The sequence below is a fragment of the Hyperoodon ampullatus genome (assembly GCF_949752795.1).
Source record: "Hyperoodon ampullatus genome assembly, chromosome: 2".
In the NCBI taxonomy this organism is placed as follows: Eukaryota; Metazoa; Chordata; class Mammalia; order Artiodactyla; family Ziphiidae; genus Hyperoodon; species Hyperoodon ampullatus.
In genome coordinates, this window is record NC_136915.1 from 53,964,918 (window position 1) to 53,986,358 (window position 21,441).

The 21,441-nt window shown below is 40.8% G+C and overlaps 1 protein-coding gene across 1 annotated transcript in view; it reads left to right on the forward strand.

The window, feature by feature from the left end:
* PATJ (PATJ crumbs cell polarity complex component) overlaps positions 1-21,441 on the forward strand; it is a gene marked incomplete at its 3' end in the record, with an annotated part of 366,093 nt that overhangs the window by 286,440 nt on the left and 58,212 nt on the right. Inside the window, exons 32-35 of the mRNA XM_079698741.1 lie at positions 7,427-7,505; positions 11,240-11,322; positions 12,132-12,246; positions 15,330-15,463. Coding sequence (XP_079554867.1) covers positions 7,427-7,505; positions 11,240-11,322; positions 12,132-12,246; positions 15,330-15,463 — 411 coding nt within the window. The remainder of the gene's footprint in view (positions 1-7,426; positions 7,506-11,239; positions 11,323-12,131; positions 12,247-15,329; positions 15,464-21,441) is intronic.

The following is a 21,441-nucleotide window of genomic DNA, read 5'->3' on the forward strand; positions in this document are numbered from 1 at the left end:
GAAGCCCGCGAGGGCTTCTTATTGCGGTGACTTCTCTTGTTGCGGAGCATGGGCTCTAGGTGAGCAGGCTTCAGTAGTTGCAGCACGTGGGCTCAGTAGTTGTGGCACATGGGCTTAGTTGCTCCGCGGCATGTGGGATCTTCCCAGACCAGGGCTCAAACACATGTCCCCTGCATTGGCAGGCGGATTCTTAACCACCGCGCCACCAGGGAAGTCCCTGGCTGTAGTTTTAAACCTGATAACTGGGAGGCTGATATTGTCACTAATTAAAAAAAAAAAAAATGAGAAAAAAAAAACAGATCTGTGGGAGAAGATAATGAGTTCAGTGTAGAATTTTAAAGGAATAATATACCACATGACTTCTGATACAGGTTCAGTTTATCAATTTTGACTGCTGTGCTTGATTAAAAATTATTCCTAAGTGTTTTTAAAGTGCTGGCATCCAAGTTTGGGGGAAAAAATAGTTTAAAATGTGTTTCTGATGATTATAGGCTTCTTGTTAAGTCTTACATCCAGGCTGGAATTCTCAGGTGTAATATCCTGCTCTTTTTTTTTTTTTTTTTTTCTTTTCGGTATGTGGACCTCTCACTGTTGTGGCCTCTCCCATTGCGGAGCACAGGCTCCAGATGTGCAGGCTCAGCGGCCATGGCTCAAGGGCCCAGCCGCTCCGTGGCATGTGGGATCTTCCTGGACCGGGGCACGAACCCGTATCCCCTGCATCGGCAGGCAGACTCTCAACCACTGCACCACCAGGGAAGCCCTCCTGCTCATTTTTAAAGCAAGGTCCTGAACTGTGTGCTTAAAATCCATTTTTATCCCCAGTTTGCTGTCCATCAAGAACTGTAGGATTTCTGGTTCAACTACGGAAACCGATGCCACTGTGTGAATATTATTTTCTGTTTCAGATCCAATATTTCAGATCCAATATGAAAACAGCATCTATAGCAGGAGTGTAGGCATTCCCTACAGAAGAATGTGTCTGAGTCAGCGCTGGCCTCTCTTTTGTGACAGTATGCAAATTGCCAATGGCAGAGTTCAATTACATTGAAATATGTGCCATTTTTCACAGCTCATTGTACTTTATGTCTTGTATTTCTGAAAATCACTTGAGATTTGCCTACATGATAAATTTCCCTTTCCCAGTCATAAAAAAAGACAGTAGATCTACAGTCAAGTCTACTTCCCTCACAAAAGTCACGAGAGAAAAGCTTTTGGCTTTTCCTTCCGTTCTCTTCCCCTCTGCATCATAATGAAGATAATATAGAGATGTGAGGGTAGCCAGTAAAGTAACCTCATGAACTCAAAGACAGCAGAAATATAGGTACACATTTTTAATACAAATTCACATCTTGGACGTCTGCTAGCTTTCTTTCACTCCCAGCCAATTTAATGGCCTGCTGTGGAGACTTGTTATTCAACTTGGAATTTCATCTTGCCTAGAAGGAAGCTATTGCTTACCAGATATTTCTAAATTGAGAAAGTAATCTTATAATTATTCAGCAAGCATGATGGGCCCAGAGAAGCTCTTAGTTGTGACAGCTCAGAGCCCTGAACTCGTACTTTCTTACCTGTGTTTGGTGCCCCATGATCTGAATCCCAGAGCTTCTCAGAAATGTTATGATGTTCTTTGCGTCTGTAAAGTTTTCACTTCTCTGGGGAGGGCTTATTTGCTGACATAATTTTAAGATCATATAACCTAAAACCTATGTTGATTATCTTATCTTTCAAAGAAAGCAGAAAATAAGGGAATTTATATTGAAGGCCTGTTATATCCCCAGCACTGTGCAAGCCACAGGGCATATCACAGTGAGCATGACACTAAGTCTTCCCTTTAGAAAGCTTTCAGAACTGCCGAGGATAATGGCAGCTAACTCTGTCACTGCATTTACTATGTGCTCCAAAAGGCATCATTCTAAGTGTATTAATTCATATTTTATATGAAATCAAGCCTATTATTATCCTCATTTTATGGATTAGGAAACTGAGGCACAGAGACACTCAACTAATAAGTGTCACAGCCTGGATTTGAATCTGACTTTAAATAAATGACTTAGTGTTGATGAGTACTATTGAAGGGAAAGTTAAGATGCTGTGGGAGCTTTTGCTAATGTGATTTCACCTGATCCAGGTGGGTAGATGAGTGGGTAAGAATTAGGGTGGGACTGATCTAGGCAAAAGTTGTCCTTTGACTACTTTTAGGCTGAGCAGCTTTCTTTAGTTTGTTGTCTTGTACTCAGTTCACTTCATCTCTATTTACAGACTCACTCCAGTGAGTTTGTTATTCTGATCGTTTCTGGGCTCCACCTCATTTTAATCAGAAGTCTCTTGGTTGCAAGCAATAAAACCTCAACTTGATCTTATAGACAGAAGGGGAAATTCACTGATAGGCTACAGGTTCTTTTTACATAACTGCAGGAAGGGACAGTTGGAACCAGAGACCTGGTGCTGGCAGAGGTGACTCTGTACATTTGTCTGACTCTCTTCTACTTCAAACTGGCTTCCTCAGCATGGTATGAGCATGGCTGTCCATGGCTCCTAAGCCTCTCTGCCAGAAAGGGGCTGGCTCTCTGCCCTTGGGTTCACTTTGGAAAATCTATAGGATGTTCTTGTGCGGTTCGGGTGTCCACACTTGGACCAGTTACCGTGGCCAGACAGACAGACATGTTGAGTACCCAGCTTTGGGACAGAAGTCAACCAGCTTTGGTGATTGTAAGCTGGATATCAATCCATTATTATCTATTATAAAGAACATTCCCAGTGTTGCCTTTTATGTCCACCCCTCTGAAGCTCCTTCTCTTGATCAGAGTAATTTGCCTGGCCCACCAAGCATTTTCTTTCAGGGGCTCATAGTGCTGCGCTGAGGATTATAACATAATGCACACAGAATGTGTCATATCAGTATGTTTCATGAAATGAGAAGATCTTTCCACACTCCTTTCTCAGTCTTCTTATTTAGAGATCCCCTGTGCAAAGTCAACACCTTAAAATGTCCCAGAACCTCATCTTTGAAGGCACTAAGAGCTCCCTTGGAACAATAGTTGAGAGATTAGTAAGTTCTAAATTTAATTGTAAACACGATGGAAAGTGACTCACCCAAGGTCACTGCAGTGGCAAGTGCCATGAATTTTATTTTTCCTGCCCAGGCTCGAAATAAGCAGGTATGTCTTGTTCCGAGTTGTTGAATCTAAAAATGGAATCATTATGTTGAGGCCAACTCCTGGGAATCTTGTATGAATTGTTGGGAGGAAGTGAGCCTTTCCCTGCCCCTGTGGTTTACCCCTCAGTTAAGGGCAGGGACTTTGGAGCAAGATGTGTCTGTGTTAAGTTCTGGCCTGGCGTATACTTTGTTTTTTTATTTTATTTTATTTTATTTTTATTTTATTTATTTTTACTTTTGGCCATGTTGGGTCTTCGTTGCTGCGTGCAGGCTTTCTCTAGTTGAGGCGAGCAGGGGCTACTCTTCGTTGCGGTGCGTAGGCTTCTCATTGCGGTGGCTTCTCTTGTTGGGAGCATGGGCTCTAGGCACATGGGTTTCAGTAGTTGTGGCACGCGGGCTCAGTAGTTGTGGCACGTGGGCTCAGTACTTGTGGCTCACGGGCTCTAGAGTTCAGGCTCAGTAGTTGTGGTGTACGGACTTAGTTGCTCCGCGACATGTGGGATCTTCCTGGACCAGGGGTCGAACCCATGTCCCCTGCATTGACAGGTGGATTCTTAACCACAGCGCCACCAGAGAAGACCCCTGGCATATACTTTGGATTCTCTGTACCTCCGTTACTTCAACTCTAAAATGAGGATGATAGAAGTACCTAACTCATAGGTCTGTTGTGTACATCGATATCTAAAATATGTAACCTGGGCTTCCCTGGTGGTGCAGTGGTTTTGAATCTGCCTGCCAATGCAGGGGATATGGGTTCGTGCCCTGGTCTGGGAAGGCCCCACATGCCGTGGAGCAACTAAGCCTGTGTGCCACAACTACTGAAGCCCGTGCATCTAGAGCCCATGCTCCGCAACAAGAGAAGCCACCGCAATGAGAAGCCTGCGCACCGCAACGAAGAGTAGACCCCGCTTGCTGCAACTAGAGAAAGCCTGCATGCAGCAATGAAGATCCAACGCAGCCAAAAATCAATAAATAAATTTTTTTAAATCCCCAGAAAATTAAAAAAAAAAATGTAACCTATCTGGCTTGGTAACTGGCAACCGTGCTCCGTAAGTTCTAGTGATTGTTTTATCACCATCATGTACTGGCTCCGTCCCTTGGACCAGAGGTTTCAGGGTAATCAGTATAAGAGATGGGACATTGTGGTGGGTCAGATGCTTTTCAGAGCTCTGATTTCATCCTTCCACATTTTTGAGGACAGGATAAGAGAAAGAGAAGGAAATTAATACCTCTTGGGCACCTGCTATCTGCCACATACCTTCACACATATATCATTCAGCTGTAAATCAATATTTCCATAATTATTTCTCTAGTTTCTGTCTCACCAGATATGTACATGTCATAAGTGCAAGGCTCCATTAGTCTTTTCTCACAGCACAGAGCAGGTGCTCAGCAAGCATATGTTGAACTCAACTTTGATGGCAACGCTTCATTCAGGTAGCAGTTACTGCATTCTCACTGTAGGGAAAAATGAAGGTTTCTAAGCACTACTGCTGCTAATAAGTAGTGGAACCAATCTGAACCCAGATTTTTCTCGCTGCTATGCCAGTGCCCTTTCTTTTCATTTACAAGTGCAAATGATGAGGACAAGTTCTACGAGTAGTAGTACCCTATGTCATATGCAAATTGGGTTTTAAAGTGTTTAACTGGGGAAGTCAGCTCTTCTGTCACATCGCTGGTTAATCTGGGTTTAAACAAAGGTAGAATTGCAGACCTCTGCAGTATCATTTTCAAATAGAGGCACTTTTTGCTCTTCCTAAGGCCATTTGATCCACACTAGAGGGAACAACACCAGTGGTTTCCGTTTATAAGGTAGTTTAGAGTTCTTATTCTGAAAATTCCCATGAGCACCATTTACTGACTTTCCCATGTCTTTCTTCTCTGTTTTCAGCTGTGATCCTTTAAACTAGAGGCCACAGGGTCACCTTCACTGTGCGCCCTTCCTTTCATGGGCACCATGAAATCCACCCAGGTGCATTTAAGATTTAAGTTCCCGAACTTTGATTCATTTACCACTAGCCCTTTATCAAGCTTATATTCTATTCTGCCATATGTTTAAGAAACAAATAAGACAAAAATCAATGATATTAGTATATGAGAGACAAACACATAAGATTTTTAAATATATATAATGTTACAAAAAAATAGTGATAAAATAAATTGGTCATGCTGTGAAGGGGCACCACCCAGGGGCTCAGGGAAGAATTAAGGGAAGAGGTAATTTTTAAATTCTTTTTATGTCACATAATCTGTTCAGGAGCAAAGTTAAAAAAATAAAAAAGAAAAAGCTAGGAATGAGGGAGAAGAGTTCTAGGATCTTCCTTCCATATGGGGGAAATAAGAGAGAATCTAAATGAGAGATAGTTCTGGTCCTAAAAAATATTAGAAGTAAGCAGCTAGGGGTACTCACAGTCATCCAGGGGTCCTAGGCTGTAGTCTCAGGATATTACGTGGTGGGGTTAAATCTCTCAGGTTAGAAACTAATAGGGGATTGAGGAGACAAAAATGAAATTATAACCTAATCTAGTAATAATGAATGGCTGGGCATAATCTGATCATTATCTATTGTATTGTTGCAAATCTGATGGGCGCCTGTTGAAGAAAGAGTATATCAGGGCTTCCCTGGTGGCACAGTGGTTAAGAATCTGCCTGCCAATGCAGGGGACATGAGTTCGAGCCCTGGTCCGGGAAGATCCCACATGCCACGGAGCAACTAAGCCCGTGCACCACAACTACTGAAACCTGCGCACCGCAACAAAGAGTAGCCCCTGCTCGCTGCAACTACAGAAAAGCCTGCACGCAGCAGCAAAGACCCAATGCAGCCAAAAAAAAAAAAAAGAGCATATCAATATGCCCAGAAAAGAAACCAGGGTGGGGGTGGGAGTGGTGGTGTCAAATAGTACACCAGTGTTCCCCAAAGGAGAAAGTGTCCTGTCCAGGTAATTGTTTTCACCAACCCTATAGCAGAGTTAGGAACGTGGGTTTATCATAGGTTGACTTCATTTACTATCATCATTAGCATCTTTATTAAATACTTGATATTTGCCAGGTACCATGCTTAGTGCTTTTTATGTATTGCTCCATTTAATCCTTTCAACATCCCTAGTGTATAACTGCTCTTATTTTTTTCCCATTTTATATATGAAGAAACTCAGGCTTGGAGAGGTCAGATAACCTGCTTAGGATTTCAGAGCTTTTAAGTTGAGAAGCTAGGGTCACAAACTCCTAACACTCTACTATACAAGTCACACCTTTCCTCTCACCTTGAGATAGCTTACCTATCTGCCAACTATGTACTAGACTCTCTGCCTGGGCATCTCTCAGACATTTACCAATGGCCAAGTAAACCCATCCTTTCTCCTATCCAGATCAGTCTCTCTCTGTGTTCCCTGCCTTGTCCAAGCAAAATGCATGAGTTCATGCCTTAGAGTAAACCATCATATAATAATTTCCCCTGTAAATTGCCTGTAAAAAAGGATGGGATATGGTGGGAGGCAGACAAGCATTCTGGTCAATTTATCACTGTCATCATTTATTTCAACTAACTGTCCTTTAACTATGCATCAGTTTCACATGTGTTTTGATAGTTTGCGTCTCTCCTAAGTCTGAAGTCTGCACTTGTCCATGGAGTTCAGAACTAACTTTTATCTCCCAGTGTCTTTAGTGATTGTACATTTTTGCCTCTAATTGGATATTTTAAGGGGAAAGAAATTCTAATATCAGGACTTGAACCCTGAAAGGGTTCAAGAAGAAAAAACTTTGGCTGAAATGACCATCAAAAGATATCTGATAGGCTTGGGCTTCCCTGGTGGCGCAGTGGTTGAGAGTCCGCCTGCCGATGCAGGGGACATGGGTTCGTGCCCCGGTCCGGGAAAATCCCACATGCCGCGGAGAGGCTAGGCCCGTGAGCCATGGCCACTGAGCCTGCGCGTCTGGAGCCTGTGCTCCGCAACGGGAGAGGCCACAACAGTGAGAGGCCCGCATACCGCAAAAAAAAAAAAAAAAAAAAAAAAAAAAAAAAAAAAAAAAAAAAAAAGATATCTGATAGGCTTAAAGCCTGACAGATCTGAAAGGCATTTGGAAATGACAAGCCTGTGTTCATTTCTGAGAGTTAGTCCAGGTGGATGAATAGAACTCTTCTGCCTGGTGTGTTGGTCATTTATGTAGTAGCTTCAAGCCCCATTAAATGGTGCTTGACTGCTGAATTTGGAGAGGACAGTTGAGCCTACAGTTTAATACCGATAACTGGCCGTATCTTTTACATTTTAGGAAGACATCTCCCAAGTGGTTGGTCAAGGTGTGGTGGCAGCTCAGCAGAAGGCACTGGAATGTCCAACTGACAGCGTACGTAACTGACCCTTTATGTTTGCTCTACTCGGATGGTGTGTGTTATAAATGGGTTCCAGAAGAAAAGGAGATGGTTGCAATGAAATCTGATCCTTTATTACTTGGCAGGAAGTTAAGGTATGTCTTTCAACCTGAAGTCAACCCACAGCTGTATCACCGATCCTGTGCAGGATGTGTGGAAATACCCTTTTTATGTCTTCCTGTACCAACACCCTAAGCAGGTGTTTAAAAGTGAGGCATCTCTGAAAACACACTTGCACCTAAATTTTGAGAGCCCCATGCCTTACATAATGTCATGAATAAAAATTTTAAGAAGGAGAGTTTGTAGTTTTATGGAATTATAAATGCAATAACAAGTGTTCCTTGTATTTATATAGTTATTCTTCTTAAAAAACTATAAATTTCTATTTGTCAAATTTTTGTCCTTTTTTTGTCATTGAACTTTTTTTTGTGCTGCTAAAATTTACATTATTACCATATTAACTATTTTTATGTTTAAGGAACTATAGATTACTAGAGATTACAGGTATCCAAAATTATATGCTAAAAACCTAAATAAAAACAAGTAGGTGTAGAAAGAACCTTAGAAATAAGGTTCAACTGAAAAAAATTCACTTCAACTGAAAGTTGTAAGCAATTTAAAAAAATTTAGAACCAGATTTTTTTTTTACTTTATGTAATATATTTGCAAATAGTATTAATGTGCTAGTACTTTACATACTGCCACTTATCTCAAGACATATATCAAACATCTCTAAAATTTTATAACCACAGAATTTTAGAACTGGGGTGAATCTACACATCCTCTGGCCTTTCTTTTCCCTGCTGAAAAGTGAGCACTTAAATATCTAAGTCATTCTCCTTTCAGAAAGTGGTTATTACCCTTTTCTATAGCTGCAGAACAGAAATGACCCAGAGATCATTTGGCAACATCTGCAGTGAAGCTGTGTCAGCTCATCATAAACAGCTTCCCAACCATTTGAGCTATGACAAAAGGAATGAGATTCCTTGTGGAAATGGAATTTTTCATCCCTGAAGGTTTTCAGTCAGAAGCTGGCTGATCATTTATTAATATGTTATCAAAGGACATACAAACATTAGTAGCTATTATTAATTAAACTCCTAAGTTGTTCCTGAAATAGTGATAGGTTTATTTATGTACTTTTATCTTCAGTCTCTACAACAACCTTGCAAGGTATAGAGGTATCACCACCAATTTACAGATGAGGACATTTAGGAGGTTGAGTGGCTTGCCTGTGATCACACAGCTAATTAGTGATAGAAAACTCAGTCTGTCTTCTTTTGAGTAGTGATTTTTTTTTCTTATCATGAAGATCTGATGAAGTGTAGACTCCTTCCCCAGAAAAACACTGGTAAGTGTAACTTTGATACAACCGCAGAGGTTTTATAGTTCCTAGAATTCCCTCTATAAATCTCTTAGAAACCCATTTATCTTGTGTTAAGAATCCATGATTTAACTAAAAAATAAGTTTCAACTTAAAAAAACAAACACCCCCCCCCAAAAAAAACACACTTGACTGAACTCCACACCCCTAGTGCCAATTTCTTTGGTCTAGAATGGGGGTTCCAGCATTCGTAAACTTTAAAGGCTCCCTAGCAGTTTCTGTTATGAAGACAGGGTTGAGAACCCCTGGTTTAGTTAGGCTGGATGACTTATAAAGTCCACTCCAAGTCTGATGTTCAAATACAGTAACATTCAGCAGGAAATCCAATCTGTCTTCTTTTTAAAAAAAATTTTTTTTTGAATTTTATTTTATTTACTTTTTTTTTTTTTTTTTTTTTGCGGTACGCGGGCCTCTCATTGTTGTGGCCTCTCCCGTTGCGGAGCACAGGCTCCGGACGCGCAGGCTCAGCGGCCATGGCTCACAGGCCTAGCCGCTCCGCGGCATGTGGGTCCTCCCGGACCAGGGCACGAACCCACGTCCCCTGCATCGGCAGGCGGACTCTCAACCACTGCGCCACCAGGGAAGCCCTATTTTATTTACTTTTTTAAACAGCAGGTTCTTATTAGTTGTCTATTTTATTTATTTATTTAATTTTTTTTAATACAGCAGGTTCTTATTAGTTATCCATTTTATACACATCAGTGTATACATGTCAATCCCAATCGCCCAATTCATCATACCACCACCACCACCCCCTGCTGCTTTCCCCCCTTGGTGTCCATACATTTGTTCTCTACATCTGTGTCTCAATTTCTGCCCTGCAAACCGGTTCATCTGTACCATTTTTCTAGGTTCCACATATATGCGTTAATATATGATATTTGTTTTTCTCTTTCTGACTTACTTCATTCCATATCACAGTCTCTAGATCCATCCACGTCTCTACAAATGACCCAATTTAAAAAATTATTTTAATATAATTTTTAAAGGTTACAGTCTACAAATCCAAGTTTTCTAATCTTTCATTCTTGGTAGTTTGGTTTTATGTCAATGAATGAGTCGTGGGAGCTATGTTCATCCATCACCACATCTACCAACAAGTGGTCTGCCTCTAAACATATGTTTGTTTCACTTGGTTTCTATGGACTACTTCCTTATTTTTTCAACCCATATCTATTAGAAACCTACCTAGTATGCACAATGAAATGGATGCTACGTTAACTGGGAAATAAAGATGAGCAACAAACGTTCTCTGCTGTTAATAAAAGTCATGATGTAGTGATGACTGTCTCTTATGCTTTTCTGTTTTAAAATTCACACCATTTTTCATAAAAGAACTCTGTAGCTGGCATTTAGCTTTGTTGTCAATTTTCTTTCTTGGGATTATACAAAGGAAAGGTGACATAAGTACTGTGTGAGTTAAGATTATGTTCAGTTGCTGCAAGAAGTTTCTCTGTTACCTAACGGTGTGGCTGTGATCAGTTTGAGGATGACATGGTGTCTCCATGGTGTCACGGACCCAAGCACCTCTTATCTGATTACTGTACCATTATTTGATTACTCTACCATCCTCAAACTATAGCATCCATTTTTTTGGTCTAAGACTGCTGCTCCAGTTATTACCATTGCATCCACATTTCATCTAAAGAAGGGGAAGGCAGGATTGTTCTCCTTAAGAAAATGACCTGAACATTGTACAGTTCATGTTTGTTTACATTCCATTGATCATAGACTAGTCTGTGGTCATGTCTGGCTTCAAGGAGGCTGGGAAGTGTGGTCTTTAGAGTAATTGGATATTTAGGTGGTTCCATGGTTCAGTTTTCTCGTAGCAACCCCTAATTTGTCATTGTTTCACTTTCTTCTTTTTAAAATCACTGAAAATATATATTCAAAAAAGCCTTTTTAAATAAGTGAACAGTCATTATTAAATGATGGTGATAGAAAAACTTCAGAGAAAAAAAAATCAGTAGAACCATAACCTAGCAACTGTTTGATAAACACTTTAAACTTGCAACATTCTTCAAATGCCGACTTTTAGTCCTCTAGCTGTATGATTTCAGATGTCACTTGACATTTGTGTCTTGGTTTCTTTATCTGTAGAACAGTAATATTGTCTAATTCTCAAGGTTACTCTCATGATTAAATGAATTCATGGATATAGAAGTGTTTTTGAAAGCTGCAAAGCACAGTACAGACATACAATGAGTGGTATTGCTTTTCTTGTTACATACTGCACAGTGCCTTGTATTGAGGCATAGACTTCCACTGATGGAATCTTGGGGTGTTATTGTTCTGGAGCAGTTACCTTGATCCTATTTCTGGACTCCAGGGACAGCCTGGTGCTTCATTGCCTCCAGCAGAATCTTCCAGCTGGGGATGGGTTTCCTGGCTAACTACAGATCCAGAAGGCAGGCCAGGTCACTACCTATATTTCTTAACTGCCTGTTAAGCAAGCTTGGAGTCCTTTTGGTTTTTCTTAGTTTTCTAATACTAATATTCATTAGAGATATTATCAACAAAAATTCAGAATTACAAGTTAATTTTCCAAAGCTTGCACAGCAAAGGTCTCTGTACCTTCATTGAATTACAGATTTATTTCCTACTCTGAGTTTCCATGTCTTCAGTTTTTCTCTCTGCATTCATTCATTCATTCATCAAACGTTTATTGAGGCCCTACTATGTTCCAGGCACTGGGAATCAAAGGTGAATAAGCATTCTTTTAGGTGAAATGAAGTGTAATGATGTACCTGGGTTTGTTGTCTCTTCCTAACCTTAATGCTCAATTAACCTACCTCATGCATCTTTGACTATGTTAATATGTCCACAAAAGTTGGGCAGTGTCATGTGCTCAGAACATCTGCAGCACAGGTTGTTTTTCACTAAGCACAGCACAGATATACAGACTTCACACTGATTTCATCGTGTAAAAATGCTTCCTGGCCCCAGCTTCATACACAAACCACAAAGATAGCTTCTATCCTTCTTCCCTTCCTTGATCCATCCTTCACTGAAGCATTTTAGATATAAAGTTAAATAGGGAAGCATGGGGAATGGGACAGAAATCATCCTGACTTCCCCTTGCCACCTCTCCAACTCCAAATTTTCAAGAGGCATTATTGGAGTGCACCATTGTTTTGGTAACAATACACCAATTTTAAAGTCTTCTCCTCTTCTTACCTTTCTCCTCTCTGACATTCGTCTAATTTTCATTTCTTTTGTAGGCCGACAGCCGAATGAAACAGCAAAAATATTCAACGAAATTCTCCTTCAGTTCACAAGAGATCCCTTTAGCACCAACTTCATACCATTCAACAGATGCAGACTTCACAGGCTATGGTATGAGTCTTTCTCTGAGCAGAATTGAATCCACTCATCAAACCTTAGCAAAGGAAGGGATTGTGATGTCCTGAAGAGAGCACTGGACCAAGAGTCAGGAAGCCTGGCTGGCATCCCTGCTCTACTTCCTGAGCTTTGGGACTTGGGCAGGTCACTTTACTTCCAAAATCATTTTTCTCATCTCCACTAGTGGGATTGCCTATTACTTATTGAATATAAAAGTAGTAGAACAAAAAAGGCCCTTAGTAAATGCTACTTGAATCTGAGGCTTCCAGATTATTCTCTAGTCTCTCCAAAATATTATGTTTAGTTCATGAGTAATGTCTCTTAAAAATCACATTAAACCAAATTGTAGCCTTGCGTATGTCGATGTAATCTATTTAAAGACTTGATTTTCAGTGCTTAAAGAAATTGATAATCACTTTCTCTCTTTGAATTCCTGGATTGAATTATGCCAACTAATGGTTGAAAATAGACCTTCAAAATGAATAATGAGTATTTCCATTTTGCTTTTATGCAATGTAAGTCAGTTTTAAAAGAAGGACTATTTAAAACACATGCTCACCAATGGTAAAGCATAACCCTGCATGAATTTCGCAGACCTGACACCTTTATGGTATTTGCGTTTTACATATTTTTTCATGAATATTAACTCATAAAAAATTTATGAGGCAGGTGTTATTCTTAAGCACTAGATTTTTTACTAAAATACTTGATGGATGTGGTCAGCAAACTATGACCCCTGGGTCACAGTTGGCCCACCATCTGTTTTTATATGGTCTGCAAGCTAAAAATGGTTTTCACATTTTTAAAAGGTTGAAAAAAATCAAAAGAATGTTTCATGAAAATTATATGAAATTCAGATTTCAGTGTCCATAAATAAAATTTTATTGGAATACTCATTTGTTTAGGTATTGTCTATGGCTGCTTTCACACCATAAGGGTAGAATTGAGTAGCGGCACCAGAGCCTGTATGGCCTGTAAAGCTCCAGATATTTACCATGTGGCCTCTTACGAAAAAAGTTTGATGACTCCAATGTAGATCAATTGAGTTTTGATAATATATATCCCATATCTTTACCTCTATAGCAGAAATTAATCATCCCACAATTTAATCTGTGGAAATTGTATTCATTCAGCCATCTACTTACCAAACATTGATTGGGGGCTTGGTAGGAGTCAGGCTTTGGGCTGGATTCTATGAGAGAAATAAATACCAAGACTGACTCAGGACTGGCTATAGGGTAGCCAGAGGCAGAAGCAGAGGAGGGAAAGAAATACTGGAAAGATACTCCTCCAGTATCTCTTACTATGTTTTCTCTCCTCACTCAACAGACTAAGCTAGTGATTTACATAAGGAGTATAAACTATTTAAAGCATCCATGGAACTATGACACTGTTTTTATTGGAAATTAGTGAACAATGTAGCATGAAATACATATGTTGCCAAAAGATCTCGAGTCAAATTAGGTTTACGATTTACTAGCCTTCTGATATGGCCTTCTTAAATTGTTGCCGAGGTTGTGTCATTGTTACACAAGAGGCCATTTGATTAATAAATTCCACGTGGTCAGGAGCGGCACCTATATGAAAGCCACACAGTGCCAGTCCCTGGGCTGAGCACCTCAGGCACGTTGTTTCTTTAATTCCTCAGACAGCCTCCTGGATGATGATTACGTGCATTTTTCTGATGACGAATGAGTCTCAGATGCACCCACTATTAATTTCCTTCTTGTGAACTCACATCCACTTCTGTACCACCCCGAAACTTGTGCCCTTTGGTCTCGAAGACAATGATTATCACTGAGTCAGAGCAGAGCCCTCACAGGCTTATCTAGGGCCTGTGTTCTTTTGTTTTCTACCAAGTGTCAGCAAACTTCTTCTGTAAGGAGTCAAGGAGTAAATATAAGGCTTGCGGGCCACGTGGTCTCTCTGTTGCAGCTACTCAATCTGCTGTCAGCAGCCGTAGACTAGATGTAAATGAATTAGCAGGGCTGTGTTCCAGTAAAACTTTATTTATAGACATTAAAATTTAAATTTCATATAATTTTCACATGTGTTGAAATGTTATTTTTCCTTGGATTTTTGTTTTTCAACCTTCTGAAATAAAAACCATTCTTGGTCCTCGGGCCATAGTGTACTGGCCCCAACTTGTACAGAGGTCTGTGGATCTCAGCTTGGCCCCTGTGCATTAGCCGCAGCTGACCAGCAGATGGGGCCCTTTATTATCAGACCTTTACCAAATTATATCACTGTGTAAGAATCATTACTCATGATGATCAAGACTAGTTATCAAAAAAGATGACGTTCTCTAGAAAATATTATTTGTATAAGAGTCTCTTGAAACTAACATTTTGAATGTTTGGATTTTTCAGTGGGCTAGGTTTGACTGAGGATGCATATGTGTTAATATTTTTTTCCCCCAGTTTTTAGAAAAACCCAGTCTAAAACAATGATTTTTAAAAGTAAAACAGCAGTAACTCTTTTCACAAGCCTTTTCAGTTACGGACCCAGCAATTAATTCTACAGTATTGTGTTTATAACACTTATTTTTTTACTATGTATATATTTGGGGATCATTTTTAGGTGATTGTTATTTTCAGTTGTGCCATACTTTATTGATTAGATCCTTTATACATTTTAATTCATATGATATGCCCTAATTGAAAGTACTTAAGCACTATTTCTTAATTAGTATTTTATAACTGTAGCTCAGCATTTATACCAGTCTTTATTCTCATTATAACATATACCTATATGTACTTAATCATTTAATCAACTTAAATTTTTCCATACCAGTTTTCATGGTATATATTAAGATTTTAAAATTTTCAAGTATAACTAAAATGGTTGATCGTGTGGGTTGGTGGTAGCTATTGTTTTAATCTCAAAAGTGTCATAGGAACGTCATGTTTCATCCCTGGGTGAATGGGCAGTAGTGACCCAGCTTTTCACTTCATGGTCCTTGGGAGGAAAAGAGTGAAATGATAAACACATGTAAACACTGCACTCCCCGAGCCGTGGAGTGTGCGAGCTGAGCTGCATCTCCTACATTCCAGTCATTCTTGTGTTCACTCCTTCAGGTGGTTTCCACGCTCCTATGTCAGTGGACCCTGCCACGTGTCCCATTGTTCCTGGCCAGGAAATGATTATAGAAATATCCAAGGGGCGTTCAGGGCTTGGTCTCAGCATTGTGGGAGGAAAAGACACACCCTTGGTAAGTTTCTAGAAGTGAACTATATCCACGGGCACAGAGTTAGATGCTGAGCCTTATTATGGCCTTGGGTCACTTCTGTGGAAGACTTGGCTTTTTCATAGTATGTAAGTATATGAACGATTGTTATTATGATCATTATCATCATTGTTATTTAGTGGACTGCTACATAAAAGTGTACATCCCTTACTCCACTTCCGAAATTTAGGCGTGGCTTTATTTTGACCATGTTCACGTCTACTCGTAATTTTTTTTTAATTGGTCTAGAATGTTAATTTTTACTTGGATGATGGATCTTTGATTATTCAGTATTTTGATTGTCACTGGTCAACAGTGCCATTAAAATGTAAAACTTCCTGGGTTTTGATTTACAAAAATGTGATTAATCAATGTGCATGTTATTACTTGAATAAGTAATAACATGCACATTATTCAAAGTTAAACTGCCACAGAGGATATAAAGTGAAGGGTAAATCTCCCTCCTATCCTTTTGCCCTAGCCTTGCCCTTCAACCCCACCCCTGATCCCAACCAGGGCCTCCCCCTAGAGACAACCACTCTTACTAATGAATATGCTTTTTTTTTTTTTTTAGATGTTGGGGGTAGGAGTTTATTAATTTATTTTATTTATTTTTGCTGCGTTGGGTCTTCGTTTCTGTGCGAGGGCTTTCTCTAGTTGTGGCAAGCGGGGGCCACTCTTCATCACGGTGCGCGGGCTTTTCACCATCGCGGCCTCTCTTGTTGCGGAGCACAGGCTCCAGACGAGCAGGCTCAGTAGTTGTGGCGCACGGGCCTAGTTGCTCCGCGGCATGTGGGATCCTCCCAGACCAGGGCTCGAACCTGTGTCCCCTGCATTAGCAGGCAGATTCTCAACCACTACGCCACCAGGGAAGCCTTGAATATGCTTTTAAATGAACATTTTGATATTTCTTTTGCTCATTTTATTTGGTAAGAAGTAAATTGCATATGCCAGATTTATAGTGAAAACAAGTATAGTATCAATAAAATAATTCTTTCCATTTTTGACAGGAATATAATGTTTCTGTGTTAGTACTGTTGGAGGGGGCAGGGAATCCTGTTCTATTTTTCTGTAATGAATATTAGTCCCCTAAGGCACTAGGCAACTCAAGAACAGCATAGGCGGCAGAAACCAGGGTCTTACTGCCTTCTACATGTTTCCTGGTCATGCTCTTCCTCTCTCCTGCTATCCGGACTGATCTAGAGAATCCTATGTTTAGTTTGACCTTACTAGTGAGCCACCTGAACCTGAATGTGCTCAGAGGCTGGTGTTTATTTATTAAAGGATTTTATTTCCTTCAGCTCAATTAAAGTATTGTTAAAACTTTTCTCCAGGGGCTTCCCTGGTGGCGCAGTGGTTGAGAGTCCGCCTGCCGATGCAGGGGACACGGGTTCATGCCCCGGTCCGGGAGGATCCCACATGCTGCGGAGCGGCTGGGCCCGTGAGCCATGGCCGCTGAGCCTGCGCGTCCGGAGCCTGTGCTCCACAATGGGAAAGGCCACAGCAGTGAGAGGCCCGCGTACCGCAAAAAAAAACAAAAAAAACAACTTTTCTCCAGGGTTCAGGATAATTTATTTCCTGAATTACTCTGGCTTGGCCTGTGCAGGCAGGAACTGCTGTGTGTAGCGTCCCGCATGCACTGTGACGTTTTCATTAGCTTGGGTGGAATTGGGAACACCTGGAGTCAGCCAGCTCAGCCAGTTTTAGCTCCCAGCCCTTTCATGGGTCTTTGGCTCCTTAAGGCCCCAGAACTTTTCTACTTTGTTTGTTGTCTGGCTTGGAATGCTCTCTGTTCAGCTTTTGTCATTGAGGAAAGGGGCAAACTCTTCCTTAGAAGCTTCCCTTCAAGTGATTTGGTCTAGGTTATATTTTCAAATTGTGTTTTTAATAATGCCTTCTAATTATATGTGATCTGGCCTTTGAACAGTTCATAGAATCACTTCAGCCATCCAGCAAGCTCCTACCGTACCAGGAGGTAACACGCCACCAGTAGAGGACCAGACCAGTGTTACCCAGACCCACATGCATCCCAGCCTCTTAGACTCTCTCACCTCCCCTCAAACTGCTCTCTTCTTGCACCACCTACCCACCCATCAAGATTCTGTACCTCCTCCAGGCCCCGCCCCACATCTTCCCTTGCTTCTCCAGCCTCCATGATCTCTCCTCAGCTGATCTGGGAGCTGATGGCTGACCATCCCTCTCCTTTAGCTCTCAGCCATACTTCCTCTCTACAATTCCCAGCTGGGGCAGGTTCCTTAACCTCTCTATTTCCTGATCTATTAAAGGGGACTGTAATACCTTGTAGAGTTACCAAGAGGATCAAAGAGATGACCTTAGCCTGGTGCCTAGTACATGGTAAGCAACTGCACATGACATGTGCCTTCTCCAAGCCTCAGTTTCCACACATACTAAGTAAGCCCAATAATCACAACTCACTTGGTTGTGGTGAGGATCAGAGACTTTGTAAACAGTAGAAAATTTTATGTATATACATATATATCATTGTTCTACGAAGGCCATCAGGGTAGTTTTCAGAGACTGCTGGTTGACCTTGAACATTAGAGATGTCTGCCTCCCATAGCCTGTTGCCTCGTTTTTCCAAAGAGATGTTCTTGAATAGTAAATAAATTGCATTTGTATAAAGTTCTATTTGAAATGAACCAGAGAAATTACGCTTTAAGGAAATTCCTCAGTGAATTCTTTCATAAAGAAAAAGTCACCCTCTGATTTATTTGTTGTAAATATAAGTCTCTTAATAACTGGTTAAAATAAGACAGCATTAGATTTCCCAGAGGGAATTGGAAGACTTTAATCAGCATGTCTGGCCTAGCTGAATGAGTTTGTTGGCTGATTTTTTTTTTTTCCTTTCGTTGTTATCGATTTGATTTTTGCTTTGTGTGGGTTGGTTAGATGTGCCTGTCTGCTCTTGGGTCTTTAATACTGTGTACATTTGTGCTGCTGGCCACCAGCTTGAGGGCTTCCACTGCTTGACATCACCTTCTGCATCCTGCACGAGAGGCTGTTTGAGAAATACTGAGCTCTGCTTCTCTTGCTACCATGAGGCAGCCAAAAAAATTCTTTAAGAGCGTCTTGAGGTTCATAATATATGGTTCTGCCTTTTGAGACTACAAATCCCATTGTCCTTGGAAGGATAAGCACCACTTAAAAATGAGAAATGAGACACAGCTTTTATTTCCTAACCTCAGGTACCTCATCAAAAGCTGTAAGTTAGACTCACAAGTAATATATAGGCATGATATTTTGGTGAGGCTGAACAGGAGGTGGGTGGAAGGTGCTTTAACAAATAAAACCATTGTTTACCACAATGAGGGTCTTTCTTTTTTTCCTTTCCCCCCGGCCTGGCTCCAAATTCTGATATGGGACACATAGCCTAATTGACACTCCAGGTCACTTTGTCCAAGCAGGTCCTGGGAGTGCATCCAGCCAACAGGAAGTTAGCAAACAAAGATGAGAGCGTATTAAAGGAAATCATGGGCAATGTTGAGATCCACTGACAGAAGCACCTTTGCATTTGCTTATTTGCATCCTGATATGCATCCTTATTTTAGCTCTGGTGCTGGGAAAGAGCACATTCTAAGGGCTGGTGATCCTTCTTAAGCATTTGCCCCAAACCACCCCCCCACCTTCCCCGCACCCAGTTAGGGTTTCTGTGCCCTCTTTGTTGTGTGTCCAACAGATATTTTTTTGCCATCTTTAGAGGAATTAAGCCTCTGGGACTTGGTCTTGACACCACATCAGTTCTATCTGCTATAAATAGTTTCTCTGGATCCAAGACCAGTGGTTTCTGAGATCACAGAGGGAGATCTCACTTAGCATCTCATTGTATTTGCACCCAGTCATCTAAATAGACCTCTTAAAATACCAAGGTAATGCTGAGGGTGACCCCCTTGGGAAGGTTGAGGAGCACACCTGGACCCAGTCCTCAGTGACAAGCTTTTCTTCTGTTGTTTTAACCATATGATATGTCCCCAGGTCTGCTTTTGGTGAGTGTGGCTCCTCTGATAGGAAGCATGTGTTTGCTCAAAGGCTGCCCTTTGCTTAGTGCTGAGGATACAAAATTGAATGAAATAACCTGCCCTTAAAGAGCTCACACACTCATTTAAGTTGATTCTACTGCCTTTAATGTTTGTGGTCTATATAGGGGATCAACCAATGAAAAATCCTAATAAGGACTGTTAAAATAGGGAATTTCTCTGGGAAGTGGAAAAAAGTAAATCTGTAGTATGAACTTTCTAGATTTAATTAATACAGGCTAGTTTTTATGTGTTTCTTGTAAGCAGGTGTCTTAGTCTGTTCAGGCTGCTGTAACAAAATACCACAGACTGAGTGGCTTACAAACAACAGAAATTTCTCTCTCACAGTTCTGGAGGCTGGAAGTCCAAGGTCAGGGTGCCAACATGGTCGGATGAAGGCGCTCTTCTGGGTTGCAGGTTTCTTGTATCCTTCCATGGTGAAAGGAACAAGGGAGCTCTGCAAGGGGGCCTCTTTTATAAGGGAACTCATCCCATTCATGAGGGCTTTGCCCTCATGACCTTATTGCCTCTCAAAGACCCTGCCTCCTTTGAGGAGGGGCACTGGGATTTCAACAATTGAATTTGAGGGAGGCACGCAGCCAGGAAACCAGATAAGGCACATTACGTAAAAGAGATCGTATATTAATTAATATTTTTAAGATTTCCTTCCATCCATCTATCTAGCCATCTTTTCATCCTGTCTCCCTCCCGCCCCCTTTTTGGTCTTGGAGTGGTAATTTGCATGAAATCCTGTGGCTCAGAAGACTTGGCATATTCTGCCAAATGGAAGACCATGGACTCTTACTTCTTATGATGCTTGCATCATATTTCTTACGCCTGTCCTGGAATCCCTCAATGCCCCCTTCTCAGAAATGTTTGCTTACTGACTAGAAGTTTTATTTGCAGTGTCCTCAGAAGAACTAAAATATAGCTCTCCAGTGTCATTTATTGGGGTTATTTTATTATCAGCCTTGGGAATTCTAGAGAAGAGAAAGAAAAACTTAAATATTTTATTTAAGCATATTGGCAGACTTGAACTGTCCTTGGGATTGAGCAAATGAAGTGAAGAAAGAATGAGGAGAGTTGCTCCAGAACCCTCACTCTGCATTTTCCTTTCTCTGAGTACCATTGTCAAAGGTCCCAGACTATAGACGGTGTTTCTATTAAACCTAACAGGCAGCATAGCAGAGTAATGATGCTGATTCTGCAGTATCAGAATCCCAGATCTTTAACTGTGGTGGGACCTTGGACAAGAGACTTAACCCTTCTGAGTTAAATCTGCTTCGTCCTTTGTAAAACAGTGGTGATGACCACCAAATCTTCCTCTTAAGGTTGGAAGGTTGGCATGGAGATTAATTAAGATAAAGAATATTAAGGACTTTTCCCAGTGCCTGTCTACACTGAGTTCAGTTATTATTAATTATTGTTAAACATTCGTTTTAAAGTAGATCCTTTGCTCCCTTCATCTGCGTGTCTTTAGTATGTTTTCTGCATATTGAGAAACATGACTCTGTTTCTAGATAATTAGCCATTTGTTTTTCAGCATCAAACTTTTAAAAAGTGATTCAGGTACTGTTCTTAATCCATAATTAATAAACATCATCTCATTTAACCTTCACAACAATCCTATAGGAGAGGGAGTAGCATTATCCCCATTTTATAAGTGAGGAAACCGAGACACAGGTAAGCGAGGTAACTTCTCCAAGGACACAATACTAGCAGTTGGTCCAGTTGGAGTTTAATTAGACAGTCTGACTCAAAAGCCGCACTGTTGGGGCCCCTTCTGTAGCACTACCACTCTGTGTCGTCAACCTTCACCTGGGAAAGGGAGTTATCCATCTCACCCACCAGACCCTAAGCTTCTTGAGAACAGACCTGTTTATTTTGTATCTTTGGTACCCCATATAGAGCCTTGCACACTTAAAAATA